The sequence below is a fragment of the Arctopsyche grandis genome, chromosome 5 (genome assembly GCF_051622035.1).
Source record: "Arctopsyche grandis isolate Sample6627 chromosome 5, ASM5162203v2, whole genome shotgun sequence".
Taxonomy (NCBI): Eukaryota; Metazoa; Arthropoda; class Insecta; order Trichoptera; family Hydropsychidae; genus Arctopsyche; species Arctopsyche grandis.
In genome coordinates, this window is record NC_135359.1 from 21,136,508 (window position 1) to 21,158,099 (window position 21,592).

Consider the following 21,592-nt stretch of genomic DNA (forward strand, 5'->3'; position numbering starts at 1 on the left):
TACATATATTTAATAGCAGAACTTAATTTTTTCAATTATAAAAATGAGAATTCAAAAGTAATGATTAAAAACAATCATAAATATAAAAATACAATTTGAAATATACATGTACATATGTATGTAAGTATGTATAATAGAATCGATTTTTAGAGATTATATACCACATTGAGAAATTTAGAAAATTTTAAAACGGTACATGCATGCATGGATGTAAAATGGGAGAAGATATGTCAGAAGAAAATTTAATTACATTTGTTATTCAATTTCAAAGGCTATCTTATATATTTTATTTTATATATTACAAGACACTGAAATATTAACTCTAACTTCATATTGTTTTTTTTTTTATGTAAACATCATTCAGGCATTTATAAAAAATAACAATTTCCGATACATATTTTATAATCTTAGTTTTATATATAATAACTTGCATACATTTATTTATAACTATAACACAATATAATAAACATCTCTTGATTTTTTATTGTTCAATATTTAAAACTACAAAAAACGTGAATATCGCTAATGTTCTTCCGAAACATTATAAATATGTATATAATAAATTATCTACAGTGGTTTTTGGATATTTAATCTAAATATAATAAAATTTTATATTTATTACAATTAAAGCTTGGGTCATTGATACCACTATATTATCTAATAAAATGTTTTAATTTTTTTCTATATATGTAAATTTACATAATACAATATTTAGACAAGAATATTTCTTTTAAAAAATATGACATATATTTTGATAATATTTTAATTTTTATAAATTTCATCAACATAGCCATAAAATTGTAAGTAAAATAAAGCCAACGTGGACTTGAAAAAATCATCTAACATGAATTTGACGGTACATATGAATAAACAAATTCATTCTAACAAACATTGTATTCCACATTTAATATTAAACATTTTTAAAAGTCAATTTTACAATTAAAACATTTTTAAAAGTCAATTTTACAATTAAAACATTTTTAAAAGTCAATTTTACAATTAAAACATTTCAATGTACTACCAATATATAAAAAAAAATTTAACAGTAAGCTTTAAAAACAAATATTTTATAAAATCGGACATTTGGTATGAAAATTGTATGCACAATTGAACATTGATGTTTATTTAAACATTAATACGTCTATTTTAATAACGACCATTGCATTATATGTAAGTGTATTTTACAACATGATTAATTTTAGTTATGTAACTAAATTTACATTGGCTTCATTTCTATAATACTTGCGACTATATTTGGTCCAAATCTTATACATTTAATATAAGCAAATTACAAACAATGAATTTTGTTTCTGAATATTTATTTATACTCATGACAAACAAGTTGTTTTGGATAACTTACAAAGTCAGAAAATAGATGTGAAGCGATACCGTATGTATTTACATATGTACAAAATGAAACATTTCAGCAGATCGTCCATATATTATATATAAAAACAAATTATCTTTGGATAAACATTTTCACACGTAGCACCGAGCCGATTTTCATACGTCAATTCAATGGGGTGAAATTCAACTCGCGGACATGTGACTGATACGACGTACGAGGCCCGTGGACTCTTCGGCTCCAGGAGACCAACGGATAAGTGGACAACAGTTTATTTTTAAGTGGCGGCTGGTGCATTCAGACCTCATTACCAGCTGGCCACCGGTTTCCGTGGCTTCCTGGAGTCGAGGAGCTGGCGCTGCCGCCGGCCAAAGATCACATAACACAACAACTCTTCGCTCGCCCCTTCAGCTCAGCCTTCAGGTCACGCTTGCTCTTGCTCCTCCCCACCTGCAATTTTCATTTTATGTATTAAAATACATTTTATAACATTCACATAAAGTTTTTCATATGTAATTTTAATATTTCAATAAAATCACAAAAACATACACATACAAATAACAATTGTTTACATGTGTATGCTCCGACTGTACTTTCTTTAGTATATACTTAATAAATCTAGTTCTAAGTTTAAAAAGATAAAGTAAAAAAAATGTATTGTATATGTATAAATGTCAAATAGTGCTAGGAGAAACAAACATACCTGTTTTTGTATAACAGTGTGATTTTTATTCAATTTTCCTAAAGCTGCCAATGCAGCAACTTCGAAAGCATCCTTTACGCCTTTAGAAGAAGTTTTGGCTGAAGTTTCCACATATGTAGTAGCACCAAGCTGTCTACTGACTGCAATTGCCTGAATAACAAAAATTCCCATTAAATTACAGACAAAGACCGGTGAACATTTATAACTAATAAATTATCATAAGCGCATACGTTTACAATACAATGCACAGTTCGACTGTAATTACATATTATGTATATGGACATATGTCAATGTTGGTTTATTTTTCTTTGGAATAGTATTCACATCAACAATACCACAGCGAAAAATCAAAAAAAAAAAAAAAAAAAAATATATATATATATATATATATATATATATATATATATATATATATATATATATTTATATATATATATATATATATATATATATATATATATATATATATATATATGTATATATGTAGTACATACCTGTTCACTGTTTACTGGGATTTGATGATGTTTGGCTAAGTATCCTATGATATCAGGATCATTTCTGAGGTCAATGCGACACGCGCATAATATCACAGGTGGTCCAGGACAGTGGGTTTTGATCTCTTTGTACCACTGCAAAAGAATATAATTAATAAACTATTAACCAAATGAAATAAAATCAATTTTGAACGCCGTCAACGGCAAACGCGAGCGATAATTCACAGAATTTCACGTACATATGTATAAGCATAATGAGACCAACAATGGGCGTGTAGTTTTCCCCATTGTTTCGAAAACTTCCTCTATTTCCCATTCCATTTTATTAACAATAGTTTGACAAAATGGGAATCATTCGATCTGGCCTCGATCCAGAAGCCATTCATTCATTGAACTTTCGACTGAGCATTGCGAAACTTTTTGTAATTATTTATGACTTCGACTACGGAACGGTATAATTCGATTCGACTCCATGTTAAAAATTAATATAGAAGGCAAAAAGTATACCGTACAATTGAATTAATACTGACGACTCATTCGTTTCAATTTCGTTGTGGGTTTTCATAAAAGCCAAGTTGATAAGCGGTAAAAGAATCATATGTATGTATGTATGTTGTATATATTGTAACGTAAAATAAATTTTAATATCAATCATATCTTTTAATGTATTCAATAATATAATAAATTTAAAATATAAATCTAAATTATTCTCATAGGTATACAGGAAGTTGTAGCACTGTGTACATATATTACATATAATAAACATTGATGGCCCAACATTTATGATTCACTTTCATATTTCAAAGCACATCACAAACTTATCCATCCTTTAGATTCGTCTGAAAATCCTTCAAATTGCTCGATGGGACAGCCTCTTCTTGTGTTTATGTACATATATGTACATGTCCTCGGGAAAACTTTCATAAATACATCATATTTAACTCGAGACAAGTGAACCATACACGAAGAAGATACACATAGTTACAACTTTGAATTAATATACGAACCAGTGGCTCTAATATAATTCAGAATTCTAGGCGTTTCGAGCATAACTCGGTTTCGATATTTAATAATGAATAAGGATTTTTACGAGCCCTTTCAAGCGCCAGCATCAAATTAAGGTATTTTGGAAGGAAAATCGATCACATTATTCAAGAGCAGTCAATATTACAATTTAATTAAGCAAGCACATGTGTGCTATATTTAAAAATATACTCCCAAAATTTAATACTTTATTCAAGTATGTTAATATATGCGATAACTATCATAGTCATATTTTCATTGTGAAAACTTTTCATGGAGTTAAAACGCTCTTTCATATTCTATTTATAACTAGGACGATAAAGGTGAGGAATAGTAAATAATAGGCGAACGGAAAGCCTGCAGGCAGAAAAACCGAGAAAACCGCAATCGCCGCTGTGCCGTATTTGAAGGTTTATAATAATTAATATGTATTAATTATTATAAAATAGCCTCTACGCCGTACCAAAATATCTGAACCCTAATTAGAACAATGTATAATATCATCTAGTAACTATATAGATCTATTTCCACCGAATTTAATATAACAACTGAGGAGCACGATATTTGCAATTTCAAAAAATTTTAATGCCAGTTTGCTATACAAACTGGGGTTTCTGCCCGGGTCGACCCGGAACAGAAATTCCAAGGAATTTTTGATGTCCGATGTCCGGGGAATTCTCATCTCGAATCCCGGGAAAAATATTTCAATCAAAACGTTCTTTAATAAATATAAAAAAAGTAGAATAGTTATAATAAAGTCGAATGTATATCCTACGATGAAACTATATCAAGCGAGTGTACCCTTCTCGTATTGAGGATTCCATAATGGAAGAAACTCTTTTAAATTCTGATGAATTCAGACAGTTGTGTGTTTGGCGATGAACGAAGAATTAAATAAGGAGTAAGGACAGATAAATCTACAAAATATTGCAAATAAAAATGGCATCGATTTAAAAAAATAAATGATAACTATATAACTAACTTCGACTGAAACTGAAAGATTTTTTTCCAATGCTGGAAGTCTTTGGACTAAATCTAGAAATAAGCTTTCGGATTCTCATTTAAATATTTTAGTATTCTTAAGAAGCAAATATCAAATAAATTTACTTTTAAAATTAAAATTCTTCTAGTTAATAGATATATTGTTTACTTTTGTAAAATATTATATAAATATGTAAATTATACACATAATAAAAGAGCCTTGTAATAAAAAACTTCATCTACTGTTACTACGTACATAGATAAAGTAAAAATATAAATCCCGTGAATTGAAAAAGTCTGGGAAATCAAAAATCCTAATACCATTGTACATTCTACCTTTACTTAAGGCGCAGACACAGAGAAGTACGCGGCACGTGTTTTTCTATGATAGTTCTGCACATGTAAAAAAACGCTAACACGCCAGTGCTATGGCACCCTGGAATAATTTCGGCGATATTTTATCCTTGTACTGACATAGGTTTGACAATGATCGATAGCAGTGATTCCCATATTTGAAGAAATGTACAAGAAACTTGTCGAAATAATAAAATAGTACGGATTAACAACGATCTGAAGAAATGCCCTTCCCAGTTGCAACAGCACGTGTGTTTGCTTTATGGTCAACAATAATCTGATTCCGAACTATTCTGTTGCAAACTTTGAATATATTTTCATAAATAATAATAAAATATATGTAGATAGTGTAATATGTAAGTATTCACATATACATATGTATGCCTACAAAAACACTTTCACAGCGCATGAAAGCGCTATGAAAGCCCAACTTCATTTTAAATTACAGCACTTAATTTTTGATCAGGAAAACTGCTCTGAATTTATGACTTGGAAACATTACGAAACGAGACACTAACACTAATTATGTTTAACGTAAACGTTAACATCGTTTAGCAGTTTCGCGAGACACGAAAGGGTTGAAAAGTGTCGCTCAGAGACGTGACCGGAATTCAGAGATAAAATTTATGTGGTGTATTAAATAAAATTGCTACCTTAGTAACTGCATTCTGTAAAGATGTCGGATCGCTGACTGTGAAACAAAGCAAGAAAACTCCAGCATCTTGGTAGGCCAACGGCCTCACAGTATCGTACGCTTGCGTTCCTGTAATCAAATTTCAACATATTAATATTATTCAGTATATGTATGTACATATATTCAGGCAATCTTATACAATATAAGGTGGTTGCAAGCATTGCATTCAGGTCAGATCTGCTTTAGAAGATTCTTCGCAAATGAGATTACTTGCATTGGTGTTATCTCCCAGCGGAATTTTCAAAGATACTCTTTGAGAAACCGGATAACTTAGATGTGAATGGGAGAGAGATGTTTCGATACGAGTGGATACGACGTATCTATAAGAGTCTAAAATATATGTATGTATGTATGTATACTAATTAAAAAATGTAGTGTTATATGTGATGATGCATTCGCCTGGTCGAATTCATTATTCATAATACATTCATGACCGCACATTCAACATTCGGCAATTGAACTGGTAGGGTAACCGCAATTCGGGTCGATTTTCAACGCTTATAAATTAAACCGTGCTATAATTCTCGTATCTAATGCAGCGAGACCGTTTAATGCAACAGTAAACAAATTCCTGAAAATTAATTAATTATATGCAATAGATCGATGTGGGTATTTTGAAAATAATCGTGAATTTACAGTGTGCCAAATTTGATATGAATTCTGTATACGAATTATGAAAAACGACTCGTTTGATTACAAATTTATTTGCTATTAACTCACTATGAAGTGTACGATATGCGTATTTTTGCGGTTTATCGATGAATTTTGTATGTAATTGAAAATTAATAATTTACCAGCGTACAAACATCGTTTGTGCAAACGATGTACGTTTTCAATTAGAAAATATTGATCGGAATAAAACAATGAAAATTTATACAATATATTTAAACTGATCAAAGTATATAGAAAACGAATTAAAGACAGGATTTTATTGTTTGCAGTTTATAATTTGAAATTACGGGAACTTTATTCGAAGCACTTTGCAGTCAATTTGGGAAACAATCGTAAAGTAAATCGACTCAATACAAACTTTATTCTGAAAGAGCCGTCTGAAATGAGAGGAGGGAACATTGACTTTACGAAACTCTTTACAAAACATTTCTAAATATATGTATATTTAGAAATGTTCATAAATAAAATTCGAAACAGATTTAATACGTTGCAATAAATATAATATTTAATTTAAATGTTCAAAAATTGAATTAAAATACTTGTACTGCATCATAATGTAAAATAAATATATTCTTAATATACATATATGGTTATATACTAAAACAAATTTTATAATACAAACAATAGCATTGATCTTTTTTATTCAGCATAAAGCAAAACTTCTAAAATTAGGTTGATTCGATTATTATGCAAACAAACCAATGAAGTATTACATCATCATCTACTGCTGGATTAAAGCCTCTCCAACACGCTTCCATTCGTCTCTGTTTTGCGCAGCTCTCATCCATCACTCAATCTCATCCACCATAACTCTCAACTGTCATCGACCTCAGACAGTTTTATAATTTCATCTACTCATCATCCTTACGGCCATTCGCCGTTTTAAATTCTCTCGGGTACCATTCTAGCACTTCTTCTAACTACCTTTCGTTTCTAGCTACGTGACCCGCCATTTCACTCTCCACTACATCTTCCTCAACAAATTAGGTTTAAATATGTCATCATCAAAGATCGGCGGACAAGTTGCTTTTGCCCACAAAAAACGGTTCACTTACTATTGGCAATTACTAATGTCCTACAAAGCAAGAGAGCAAAAAAAAGGTTGAAATAGTGAACCATTTTATGTGGGCAAAAGCAACTTGTCCACCGATCTCTGGTCATCATCATTCGCAGCCATTCGCCATCCATTGCTGGATGAAGGCATCTTCAACATGCTTCCATTCTTCTCTGTTTTGGGCAATTTTCATCCATTTCATATCACGCATTTTTATAATTTCATCCTCCCATCTGCCCTGTGGCCTTCCTTGAACCCTTTTATATTCAGGCGGGAGCCATTTGAACACTTCTTTCATCTACTTATCATCCGTTACTCTAGCTACCTTCCCATTGTCATTTCAATCCCTCACCATTACATCAACCACCCTTGTCATACTTCTCACCCACGTATTCCATTTCCAATCTCTCATCAGTATACCGAGCATACAGCGTTCCATACTTCTTTGAGTGCATTGAATTTTGGGCAGCATCTTTGCATTCAATGACCAAGTTTCACATCCATACGTCATCACTGGCAAAACACATTGATCGAAGATCTTTTTTATAGCGATATATAAAATACTCATTCGGATGTGGATCTGTTTTACAGAACCTTATCTACATAATTACACAAATAGAAACTTCAGTCCCTTTAAATTTCAATCACACGCAATATAAATTACATATATAAAATAAACATGCGTGGTAAAATAAATATTACCTTTGACTGACTGATAGTATAAATAAAGTCCATAAGTTTGATTAAAATTAATATATTAAACCCAGCTTCTATCCAATGTTATGTTTTAATGAATTTTTAATTTATGAGCGAAAAATGGGAGGTAAATTTGAATTTATTATGAATACGTTAATAAAATTTTCAGTAGAGTTATTAATTATAACAAATAGATTACCTGAAGTATCCCAAGCTGAAAATGTTATTTTGTAGTCCGACACGTTATACGTAGTGCTATATTTCTCGAAGCCAGTCGGGGTGTACGCCTGAAACAAACAAAAATAATATTGTACATGAAAAAATTATAATTTCACGTGTTACACGGATTTTTCAGTCGGATACGTCAAGGGCTCATCCGAATTCTGTGCTATATTTTTTTCCGCCCATGATGTATGGGCAAGAAATCCCGACAGTAATGGATACGCGCATAAATCCGCACATAACTCAATTACAACGGTCTCGCAATCGTAAACGGAATATAACCCCCTATGTATCATATTTAAAATACACTCCAGCGAAATGTCTCACAATTCATGTCGATAGATTTTTTCAATTTGTATAATTATCAAAAAAAAAAAAATGAGCAACCTTTTTAAGTATATAAAAGGACGCTCGTGGAAATTTCAAACATTTTGAATCAATATAGTACGACTCTGTCATGGGGCAAAAACTTGCCTGAAACCTTCTATGTCAATTTAGAGTCCATTAGACAAGAACGTTACGTTCAACCTTATATGCACATACATATACGTTGTATTTACATCTAAGGGACTACATTGAAAATTAATTTCGAACCTTGCTGTCAATACTGTCACTTAGAACGTAAATACATATAACATTTATTGATTCTATAGCTTAGGTCACAAATATTGGGTATATATATTTCGGTACTAGCTTTTGAACTGTTTATTAAAAATTAAATTTTACATAATTCGTTTCATATTTAAGATTATTACACACATGCATGATCCAAGAAAAATTTTCTTTTTCAATACTTTTCATATGACGCAAGATCAATCACGTTGCTCAGTTAAAGTTCATGTACATATTAGCCAGCAGTATGGCTTAGTGGCAGCGTGTATGTTTAGCACCAAGTAATTATTGGGTTCGATCCCGCTATACCACTGGTTAAACTTGGATATTTGTGACTCCAAGTCGATCGTTTATCAGAGTTTGCCAATTTTATCTGATCATTGTTGAAACGGTTCCTCAAAATTGGCAAAAAAATCATCGTACATGCTGTCACAAATCTTCTATATTTATTGTATGTAAAACTTGTAAAAATAATATACAAATCTACATAAATCTTATTACATAAATCAAATCAAATTGATTAATTAATCCATTGACACATATATTTTTTTTAAAAAGCATTTAAGAAAAAAATGTGTCAATGGATTAATTAATCAATTTGATTTGATTTACGTAATAAAAATGCTGCATTGTATGTAATTAATTGTTTAGGATGGTGCATTGGGGTCTTCCTGTCAAGCTTTCCTGGTATATATGTACATATCTATGTAAAATAAAATATGCATGTAAGTATATATGTATGTATGTAGGTACCCGTGTGCAAATTTATTATATATTTTTCCTTAAATTTAAGTTTACCGTGGTGTAATTACGGGATTGCCCAAGGCGACACTTGTGGCCAACTTTGAAGATAAATTTATGATATTATTATAAATTTGAAATTAAAATCAAATATTGTGACAAATGAGGGTAAGTGGTCAATTGGTAGGAAACGTTCCAACAATGAAATCAGATAAATTGGCAAACTCTGATAGGAAAAAATGGGCTTGGAAGCTTTTATATCCAAGGTCGGGATATAAAAGCAAGCATTGGCTAACCACTGAGCTGTGTTTCTGGTTTGTATATACGAATGATAAATTCAATTCCATTTTAAATAATTCAAGTCGCGTGGAAAAATTGTCATGATCAAAATAACCCTTTTCATTCAACGGAACAGTTGGGAGGGAAAATCAATTCAAACAATAGAGAGCCCGGATCCGAAGGAAAAGTTTCTGGAAACTTTTCCGGAAAATAAATATGTCGTCGAACATTCGAGGACGTTAATCTAGCAAGGTTCAATGTATAAAATAATCCATTGGATTTATTATATTAATGAAAACATTGTTGATTTTGATTGAATTTATTAGTTTATAATAATGTACGAAGAATTTTGGAATGTTTTCGCGTCGAAATAAACTAGATGTGTGTGTATATTAGCGGGTTCAAATTTAAAGGTTGTGTTGCGGTCACATATGTGACCGGAGCAGCATCTGTTGCGACTATTATGCAAATCGGCAGTTTTTCCGCTTTTCCGAGCGGAGTTTTTATTTTTAGCCGCCGAAATATGCACCAAACCCCGGTAATAATATGATAATTTCACGGAAGGACTTCCAACGTGATTACTTACACTCGATATGTTCCTTTTTATATGGGAAAATAATGATAAAACGTTGTGTACAAAAGGAGAACGAGAAAAACCCGGGGGATTCTTGCTCCACGAGTATCGACTCGGGGTAAATTAAAGAGGATTAAAAGTTTCCCCAGTGAAAAGAAGAAAGGAAAGAGCAGCGAGGAGTGTGAGCAGGTCGGCTGAAGAGGAAAAAGAAGAGGGGGAAGATGGGAAATTTCAATTTTCTCGTAGCTCCGGATACCGTTTCTTTTTGGTATTTTGACTTTTCCATTCGAGATCCCTATTTAGTGACTCTCAACTTAAAGGGGAGGTGGGTGGTTTGAAATCGTTTTGAACCCTGAATAGTTTGTTAGCAGAGCGTATAAAAATATTTATATCTAAACGTATTTATGTATGCTTGTATGATTATAAAAAGTCTACTATACGTATCAAACATTTGTGTGTGTACATACATATGTATAACATTATCCTTTGAATGGTTCAAATCGAGGTAAGTCTTAGCATTCATTATGAACGTATTCTATTTGCATAACCCAAATTTCGAACCATTGTGATAAATACTCGCATTTCAGCACAATTTCACGCAATCATCGAACTGAAACATTACTACTAATTAGTTTCATATAAAAGAATTGTCAAAATCAGTACAATATTGTATGCGGTATATTTTGATCCGTTTAACTTTGATCATATTAGGAGCTTACAATCTAAACTTTGTTTTTAACATGAAAAAAATTACACAAGCACTATATCCTCTTGAGAGTTGGATCAAACTTTTCGGAAACTTTGAAACAGCGCCATTATAAGTCTTCATAAAATATATATACATTACTAAATTAACATTGTAAGATGATGAAATAAATATATACAGTTTAAGACCTCATTTATTTTTAGTCAAAAATATAAAATATTGATTTCCAATAGGAAATCAGTGTTCTAATGAATGAATTCCTATCACATTTTCCAATGTGGATTCTGGAAACTAATCTGAAACATGGAAATATTTTACGATTAAATCCCCATAGTATTTGCGCTCACTTATCCCGGATATAAAATGGTATTATTAAAATTTAAATTGTCGTCACGGAACATTTTTAATAGCGCACCCTTGTCGCAATGCAGGAAATTAATTTTATAACGAGTTCGCTCGCTACAAAAGGGTTATCTTTACGACGGGTCGTAAAACGGGGTTGATTCGCATCGTCCGGGCATACCACGGTTAACTCTCTAAGTGTCGGGACACGTGGCTTTGTTTATAGAACTACTAAGAAGATTATCTAGTTAGGCGGAACGTTTATCTACTTAGATACTACTAAATATTTAATTCCTTCGGTGAAGCGTTAGCACTCAAGCTTACGGAAACACCCTTGAGGCACCCTCTACCGCAAATTTAGCAACAATCATCTCGAAAATTTCATGATTTGCTTACTTGGTCGTAAACGAATCAAATCTTCTCGTTGTCTCGGTTGATTATGTTGGAATAATAACGGTTGGAAGGATTCGATTAAGGTCTTTAGAAAAGTTTTCCGATATATCAGACGAGTTTTTCTAACCGAATCTACATTCTTTCTGTGCTCTCACGGGCCTGATTTATGCGACAATAATAAATGTCTGACCATTGAAAAGTTTGTTCGTTACCGTCTGTAGCACCATTGGCACTGCCTGGAAAAACTTGTTGTGCATATACTTCAAAAAGTAATTTCGTTTCGCATTGAACATAAGTATTTTTTCGCTATATTTATGCAGTGTTAAAACGAAAGAAGGCAAAAAAACAAACTTAAGAATGTTTTGTATTGAATTGTGAATCAAAATGTAGATTTGCAGATTTAAAAAATACTAAAAAGTAGGTCAATGATACAATTTGAAAACTGCACTTTTATTAAAATTCGTGTAATCAAAAATTTGAATCATTATACATATATACATATACATATACATATATGTAACCATATAATTAACCAGTAACATAGCTCAGTGGTTAGTGTATGATGCTTTCTACTGAGGGGTCATGAGTACAATCACTGGCCCGTTGTTGCTGGCCAGACCTTGAATATAAGTGACTTCAGGTTGATCATTTCGTATCAGAGATTTCCCATTGATCTGATTTCATTATTTAATCGGTTCCACCAAAATTGGCAACCTATTCCTCTGCCTCGCAAATTTGGGTTTCTTCTCGGATTTTTTGATTATTATAACATATGCTACCCCCATACATATGTACATACTCGATTTTTGCGAGAAATACATTAGTAAAAATGTATGTATTTCTCGTTTAATAAATTTACTTAATATCAATTTAATAATACAAATAATAATAATAATTTAAATTTACTTAATATCGAATTTATTCATAGATGTCTCTATGGTATCGTATTAAAATATAATTGTATTTGTAAAAGTGTTTGGAATTGTTAGGATTTACTTGTTTTAAAATAATAAAATAAATATGTATATGTTATATATAACACAAATCAAAACAATGAAAAATTCCTGTATTGGATACTATAGCAGCACCAATCGCAAAAAAGGACTGAGACTGTCCAATTAATGAATAAGAGATAAGAGATATAAAAAACTTCTTAAACGAAAACCATGTGAACTGTATAAGAGGTATGTAAAAATAGGGCATTTCATTCAGTTATCAAACGGTCCCTATGTGAAGCAGTGCTTGGACAAACTGCAAAAGTTGGTCTAACATCATCAAATTTACCTTCTGATTTAATTTAACATTAATACACTGAAGAAAATATCGAAAAACTATTTTTTGGAGATAGACGAAGAAGACACAATATTTACAGAAGTATCAAAAGTAAATGTTTAAGTATTCGAAAAAAAATTCCCTAAAACGCAAGTAAAAGTATACTTTCACTGCTAGTATTAAATTCACTGTAACATATATTAATATATATATATATATATATATATATATATATATATATATATATATATATATATATATATATATATATATATGTATATATATATATATATATATATATATATACACATATATATATATATATATATATATATATATATATATATATATATATATATATATATATTTTTTTTTTTTTTTAATTTAATTCTATCGACAAGTGGAATTCAGAACTATAGAAATTCAAACATTATAAATGGTGAATAAATAAAAAGAATACAAACTGTTTTATGAAAACACGAATGGTCGAGATTTAAGTTAATTTAAAAGCTCCTTGTAATGGTATCTTGATTGATTTCTATTATAAATTCTGTTAACAATTACAAGATTACATAAATTATATATTACACAGTATAGGTATATCAAATTCAAGCGTTTCTCCAAATAGTTCAGTGACGTTTTTATATTATCATTAGTATTAAAAATACAACGCAATTACTACACATAATAAAACAAACCTTACAAGGAATACTATCGTATGATTCAATTTACTGTAAGCATTCTTTGCATATTATCTATTAACAAAAGAAGCGTATGGACACAGCAAACATACACGAAGGCGCGCCCTCAAAAGATGTTAATTAAAATCATCCCAATTTTCCCGGCAGTGAATTGCGAACGGGATGGGAAAGGGAAGATCGTTGATTTGATAAGGGAAAGACTCGATACACGCTCGCCAACTTAATCAGCTCGATTTCTTTTTATTTTTTTCCTCCTCGCCGCGAAAATACGATTTCGCAACGCGTGCGGCCGAGTTTCATTTTGATTTTGTTGCGATTAATTTTCCACGACGCTTCAAACACGGAGACTCTTTTAATAAAAGAAGCCCTTTGAGATCGGACGAGACAAAGGATACTTATTACGACAAGAAAAGGAAAAAAATATAACTAGAGCGATTCGTACGTATGGAAAATGCACTAAGTAAAACAGTCCAAGTTGCGTTGGAGTGCATCTCGTAGCATGCAACATACCACGGCGTTGCATAAGGATAGAAGAAAACTTGACTACATTTAAGATTATTATTAATAGACTTAAGCGAAACCTACATTAGGTACCCAATTCGCACACCGTAAGAAGTACCTGAATTAGACGCGTGAATTGATTATATATATGTACATACATAATGGGCTGATAGTAATTTCAGTCGCATAAAGCTGGTCTAAAAGATATTCTATATATGTAATACATACATACATATGTATATATTCGAATAATATGATAAGATACTCATTAGGATTATCCATACCATGATTTGGAAGACGACCACGCTAATTTGGATAGAGAATATTGGAAAATTACTCCTGGAGAATATAATCAGATTCTATGTGGTTTTATATGAAGTTGTAAATTAGCTTTTTAATAAAAGATTCTTTTAAACATTTTTGTCAAAATTTGTATTCAGATCAAATATCTACCATCAGAATTTTCATTGTTACATGACTTGTTGAAAGGATTTCATAGAAAAAAATCGGCTCCATCAAATCCATCGTACCCATGGGCATCATTTACCATTTCCACCTCTGTAGAAGGCAAGGGAAACCCACTGGAGAAAAGCTTGGTAATGTAAATCTGAACTACATACATATATCATATATAATATAGGAATAATAAAATAAAGTACTGAAGAAATATGTCACGTTTCAAATTAAATTTACTCGACAGAGCCGGTCTATTGACAAGTCTTCCTGTGTAAATATATGTAGTCATTGTAGGTTCTGAATAGAATTTCACTCGTCTACATGTGTAGGTACGCGTATGAGGCTTATTTCCTCTTAGTGAGAGGACAGTAATGCGCGGACAGATTTCGACGGGGAACAATAGCACACACGAAAGAGGGAAAGGGGTTGAAATCCCGGTCGGCGAGGCTTTTAACGCGATTGTTTCGTCAGTGAAAGATGTTGGCTGAAACCTAGAGAGGTCACACTCTCCAATTTTGACCAAACTAGGCCGCCACTAAAAATGTCCATCTAATTACAGAAAAACATCCTGGTATATACCTACATATGTTAAAGGAATAAACTTCATACGTTCAAAAATGTGTAGCACAATATAAAAGGGTCAAGTTTTGATTTTATACGTTGCTTGCAGTTAATTTGCATGAATAGTATATTATAAAATGTAAAATTTGTTTCAAAATATTCGTTGACGAGTGCGAGTATATCACCAATTGACTTAGCATACTGAAATATGTTATCTATACAAATAACGATAAAGCTTTGGGGAGTTAAAAAAATACAAAATTTAATTTATAATTATAACAACACGTTTATATAATATCATACGATATTATATAAACGTGTTGTTTATAATAAAAAATTTTCAATTAAAATTCCGTAGCACATAAAATAAAATACTAAAAATTTGAAGTACAGTCTATATAAATACATCTGATATAAATCGCGATATTGTATTATTAATTTTCAATTAATTAAAATCCAACACGATTAACAGTGAATAAACGTTGGCACTTGATTAAAAAGTCCCGAGCAGAAAAGTCTAAAATAAGAACTGTACTATTTTTAAAATTCAATTATAAAAATTCGTAACAAATTCCTTGTACAAAATGTTTCAAATAAAATCAAACAGGCGAGCACGTGCGATGAAACGAGACAGATTTTTATTTGTTTAATATTTTAATATAATGTTAAAATTATTATATAAACATCTACATATATTGTGTGGATTGATATAAAATTTGTACCCTTTTTATGATTAAAACGTGTAGCACATTTTAATTACTTATATAAAGTTTTTACCCTCGAATAAAATATTTTAATACAGACACGGTATGAAAATTTGTAAATTAAATATACTTGAATGTCAAATATGTTACATACGTACATTGTTATATTAAAAGGTAAAATTCAATTGTTAGACTCGATGAATAGATTGGACTAAAAATCGCAACGAAGACTCGGCGAAATATTTAATTAATTCGCGTTCTATTGTATCGCTGGGTCTGTGAGATCTTCTCTCGGGGGAGTTTCGTAGACAGTCGAGAATTTTACACCCACCCACCCACTATTCGCTTTCGGTCTACTACCTTTGTTTATACAGAGGGTTAGATGTTATTTGGTTCTTTTCTTCGGAAATTCCTGTTGGAATTTGTTCAGGACTCGCCGTTGTCATGGTCATGTTTTCTCGCTGGAAAATTGTACGTCTGCTAACCGGTCTTCGGGTGGTTTAATCCACACTTTTACCACCACTCCAGTACAGATCAGTTTCGACGTCGATGAAAGTTTGACCGTGGAAATGAGAAAAGATACCCACCCACCCCCACCCACCTCCATGTCTCATCTGCACCTTTCGCGGATGATGAATTAAACGAAACTCCCCGCTATTCCCATTATATAATATTGCAGGGACGACTTTAAACCCGTAGTAATATAGCTTAATGGCGGTTCTGTGCGACGACCGGATATCTGCAATTAAAATAGTTGCAGTCTACCACTCGAGTCTATAAGTAAAGCGAGTGCAACGCGCTGCATTAAAAAGCGGACACACCCGTTAGATATCTACATTTAATATATGTATATACATACATACATATTTAATATCCCCTCGGCTAAAACGCTACTTGCATTCGAATCATATTTAATTTGCAACGCCATTTTATATCGTCTCATTGCGGTGGATTTTATTTAATATTGTGAGCTTTGGAGGAAAGTTAACATATACAAATGAATTTTTGTATGAGAATGTCTGTACAAACCAAGAATATCGTGAAAAACATTAAAATTATTTTTTATCTTTCAACATAGTCACACATTTAAGTTGGAGTATTGTTCTTGGTGTTGATTTTTTTGGTATTAATAATAAAAAGCATTTAAAAATTAAAATCATTGTTATTAAAAAAATATTGTTATGGTAACCGAGTACAAATAAATACAACATTTTCCAACATATGTATTTATGTATGTAGCTTCTATCATATTTTTTTCAAAACATTGACACCAAAAAAGTTTCTACATATTTATTTCCATTACATATTAACCCCAACCAAAGGTGATACAACATGTTGCTCAAGGCGACACCTATGATCAAACTTTTGTACATAAGCACCAAATACCATATTGATTATTCACAAAATATGATTTGAAAACACTGTGCATCAATCCCTAACACTCAACTCTTTCACTACGGCTTCCGTAGTGAAAAAGTTGAGTCTTCACAATTCATCGAGCAAAACTTAGGAGTTACAGTGGGCTTTTAATATTGCTGCTGCTTCACTCAATTCAACTACGAAGGTCGACTGTCCCGACATTACAATAAACTATTTTTGTAATCGCCCAGTCTTACAAAAATGATTGATAATCGAGATAATTGATGTGAATTAAAAAATGTGAAACACTAAAGGTTCTGTGCATGCAATGAAATAAAACTAAAAGTATCTTCTTAAAATTTAATTATTAGAATCCTTATTAATTATTGGAATGGATTAAAAATTGCACAATTGCTGAATATCAAATAAAATATTGGTATTGTCTTTTTTGAAAGAATTGCATCTTAATAAACCAATTTAAAAATAATTAATTTTAAATAAAATTCAAATTCCTAGTATTCGTTTTTATACCAAAGAAATTCTTATTAAAAAGGCGAAGTTCGTTATTTAATTCGCATTTGTCTGAATGATACGCTGCTGCGAATTTATATTGTAATTAAAAACTATCTAAGATGAATAGTTTCTTATTAAAGCACCCCATACATACTTTGTATAATTTTAAGCGCATTTCATTAAAGTCGGGTAATTAATAAACAATTAGGGTGGCTTCGTGCATTGTTTGAAGAATGTGATAGCCACCGTTGCGTGCTATAACAAAGTTCTTCGTCGGTGCATTGTTGAGGCAACTATGCAGACATCTTCGCGGCTTCTACAACCATCATTTATTATTATGCACCATCTTGGAAAACTGGCGAAGAATTTTCCGAGGTGTTACTTAATACACGTCAAAGGTTCAATTTCGATTTGGAAACTATAACTGCTAATTACTAGAATCAACATGAAAAAAGTAAAAATCTCATGAACACAAAATTTTATCTATCGATACTTCGTATAAGTAAGTATAAATTTTGCCACAGTATAAATATTAGAGTCAACACTTTTTGATTGAGCTCTACAACGACGGCATAGTGATGTATAAGCGACTTTCCACTTTTAGAAAGCAATTAGTATAATATTTAAAACGCCAACGTGGCCTCTAGCTCCGATTAAGGCTACAGAAGCGAGACTTCATTTATTTTGGGCGCTTGGGGGATGACCTCTCCTACAACCGAAACCACCCCTACTTCAAAGTTTCGCTAGCGCAACTTTTCATTTTTCACTTCGTTCCAGGGGGGAAGAGAGAGATAGACCTAAAGACGCAAAAAGGAGGGTTTTATTGCGGTAATGTATTATTATGTCGACGCGAAGAGTAACAACATAAGCCGCAAATGAAAAAGTAAGCTTATGCGAGGGTGAGTCGATATTTTTATTCGATGCAATAATTAGAACTACATAAATTTCAACAACTAGTTCACAAAGCAAGTCAATTATTTGCTTACTTTAATGAATATTATTTAAAACGGGTTTGGGCCCAATTAAAATAATTACCAGCATTTGAACAAAGACGTTATAATTTTTACTTACCTCCTTTACGTTTCATTCTACCTTTTTCTGACTTAACCTTAAGTATCACTAAAAACTTAATTAAATGTATTTATTATTATTATTATTACTCAAAATGTAAATATGTAGCACCGTAGGTGAATTTCTTTCGAAAACAATCAACTTTGTAAAACTAGATAACAAGATTACATTTTAAGTATTTGAAAATAGTAACGATAGCTTTCGTCAACCCCCTGCCAAATTATACTCGGAATAAAAACCCCTTTTCACCCAAGCCCAGCTACTTACTACACATATTTTTATTTTATCAATTCTGACTCTTGATATTTGTTGTTAAACTGATAATGTAAAAACAAGCTGAATCTGAATAACCTGAGAACTTATTTTGTTAACAACCGGCTGGCTTTTGAGAACCGGGAGAACTGGCTTCCAACACACCGCTGCATATACATAAGTATGTAACTACGTACAAGTTCCATTTATATTTTATTAGCTGTAGCTGTGAGATAAAAGTATATACATATGTACGTATTTATGCATATTTAAAAATCGAAACAAATCAGAGATGAGTAAATAAATCTCGCATAGCAATAATATTTATGTCGTTACAATAAGAATAGCTGGAATAAAGTTATGCAAAAATGATTGTAATCAATTAAATAGTCGTAACAAACGAAACTATAATTAATTTCAACGACATATAAAGAACAAAGAAAATTTACAATAATAAAAACGTATACAACAACTTTGGTATTTTCATTTCCATATTAACTTAGGCTCATGCAATTATAAATTATGTATGTATATATGTACACGAAATGTATAAATATTTTACGAAATGCTTTAAATTTAACGTTTGTTAATGATGCTCTCTAATTAGTAGGATCTGAAGAGAAGTATAGACACACGTTTCGATTCGTCCGCATACCGAAACATCGTATCTTGTTAGCGTCGTTCTGTTCTAAAAGTGTATGGTAGAGGGTTTTGCAATGTTTTATGATGTCGGGGTGTGTATAACCCCATTAATTACCGGGTGAAGTCTCGCTTGTTAGACCAGCGAGCAATTTACGTGCGGAGCAAAACACGTGATGGGAACACGTGTAAAAGGGTACCGTTTCATTTCCGACAAAGGCGGTGTGGCAGGAAAATGCACTACCACCCTCTCGTTGAGCCACCTCCCCCTCCACCCCTCCATCCTCACCCTTCGGGTGCATTCATCTTGACTGCAGACAGAGACGGCTTAAAGCCGACAACAATGTCGGGTATCTATGAACCATTTCAAGGCACCATCATCCGCTTGTGCAAAGGTACATCCACTTACAAGTCATATTACACGGCTTACAAAGTGCGCATATTGGGTTCTCTCGTGTCCCGGGGATAAGTTTTAATGAAAATGTGATAGACATTAATCAATATCTGCTTATTAGAATATTACAGCATTACTTTGTATGTGCATATACTATATGTATATATAGTACATATTAAGACCTCACATAATATGTACATATGTATGTACACTTACATACATAATAAAACAAAGCGCTGAAAATATGATTTTTTGTTATATTTTGAACAGTATAAATATAATTTTTATTATTTTATATCGTTATATATACAAATGTCATTTTAATTAAAAATTTAATTGTACATCATTGAGAAAAATCAAATTAACAAAATGTGTATAAAAAGAAGACTGAAATTAACGAAAAATTAATAAAATCGTTGCTTTTTTCAGCTAAGATGGAAGCAGCTTAAGTCATATTTTCTTTTAATAAAAATTGAAGGGCAAATTTAGCGTTTTAACTTTGAGTCACTGATGGCTGCCATCATATCCAATCCAAGTAATAAGTTGAGTTTTCATTCAATCATTGCTCCGTAATTTTAAATTAAACAATTATTTTAAAAATATATAATTTATTAATTAGTAATACTGAACATAACAACGTCATATCGACGTTCAGTCAAGCCTTTCTTTATAAAGAAAAATTGTTCTTAAATTAAACATAAGTTAAAATATGTATATGTACATACCTACATACATACATGTGTATATAGGTCTATATTTATAATATAGACCTATCTAATCGGTATATACACGTATAAATTATGGCCGAAACGTGTTGTGTTGTGAGTCGTTAATCATTTCCTTGACAATTCCGAACTATTATGGAAAACAATAATTCAAGGCGAGTAGGAACATAGAATGTGCAAACTTATCGATAGTCAAAGTCAAATATTTAGTTAGAATCCTTTGAGAACAAACTTTGGTTCGCGTCTAGAGGCGATTGACGTTTGAGAACCGACGGTAAAAAGGGGTGTAGCCTACAACGGAGACAGGGTTGGAGATTTCCCGGTAAAATCTTTATTTATCGCGGGACAAGTGTCGCCCCAGGGCGGCACACTGTTTCGCTTTCGCACCTGGCTACACTTCTTCCGATTTTCCAGGAGCGCTTGGCGATAAATTAAAACGGTGGAAAACTGCGTTAATGAAAAACCTACCACCTCCACCTCTCTCTTCTTCCGCATCCGTTTTCCTTCATTTCACTCTCTAGAGTGAAATCGCAAAACGGATAAATTTGCGCCTTTTACA

General features: G+C 31.8%; 1 protein-coding gene across 1 annotated transcript in view; it reads right to left on the minus strand.

Moving 5' to 3' along the window:
• Positions 1-753: 753 nt before the first annotated feature.
• The window catches only part of LOC143911562 (ras-like GTP-binding protein Rho1), a 147,182-nt gene continuing 126,343 nt past the window's right edge, over positions 754-21,592 (minus strand). The window contains exons 3-7 of the mRNA XM_077430491.1: positions 8,216-8,303; positions 5,554-5,663; positions 2,543-2,677; positions 2,049-2,198; positions 754-1,795 (exon numbers count right to left, since the gene is read on the minus strand). Coding sequence (XP_077286617.1) covers positions 1,721-1,795; positions 2,049-2,198; positions 2,543-2,677; positions 5,554-5,663; positions 8,216-8,303 — 558 coding nt within the window. The 3' untranslated portion in view covers positions 754-1,720. The remainder of the gene's footprint in view (positions 1,796-2,048; positions 2,199-2,542; positions 2,678-5,553; positions 5,664-8,215; positions 8,304-21,592) is intronic.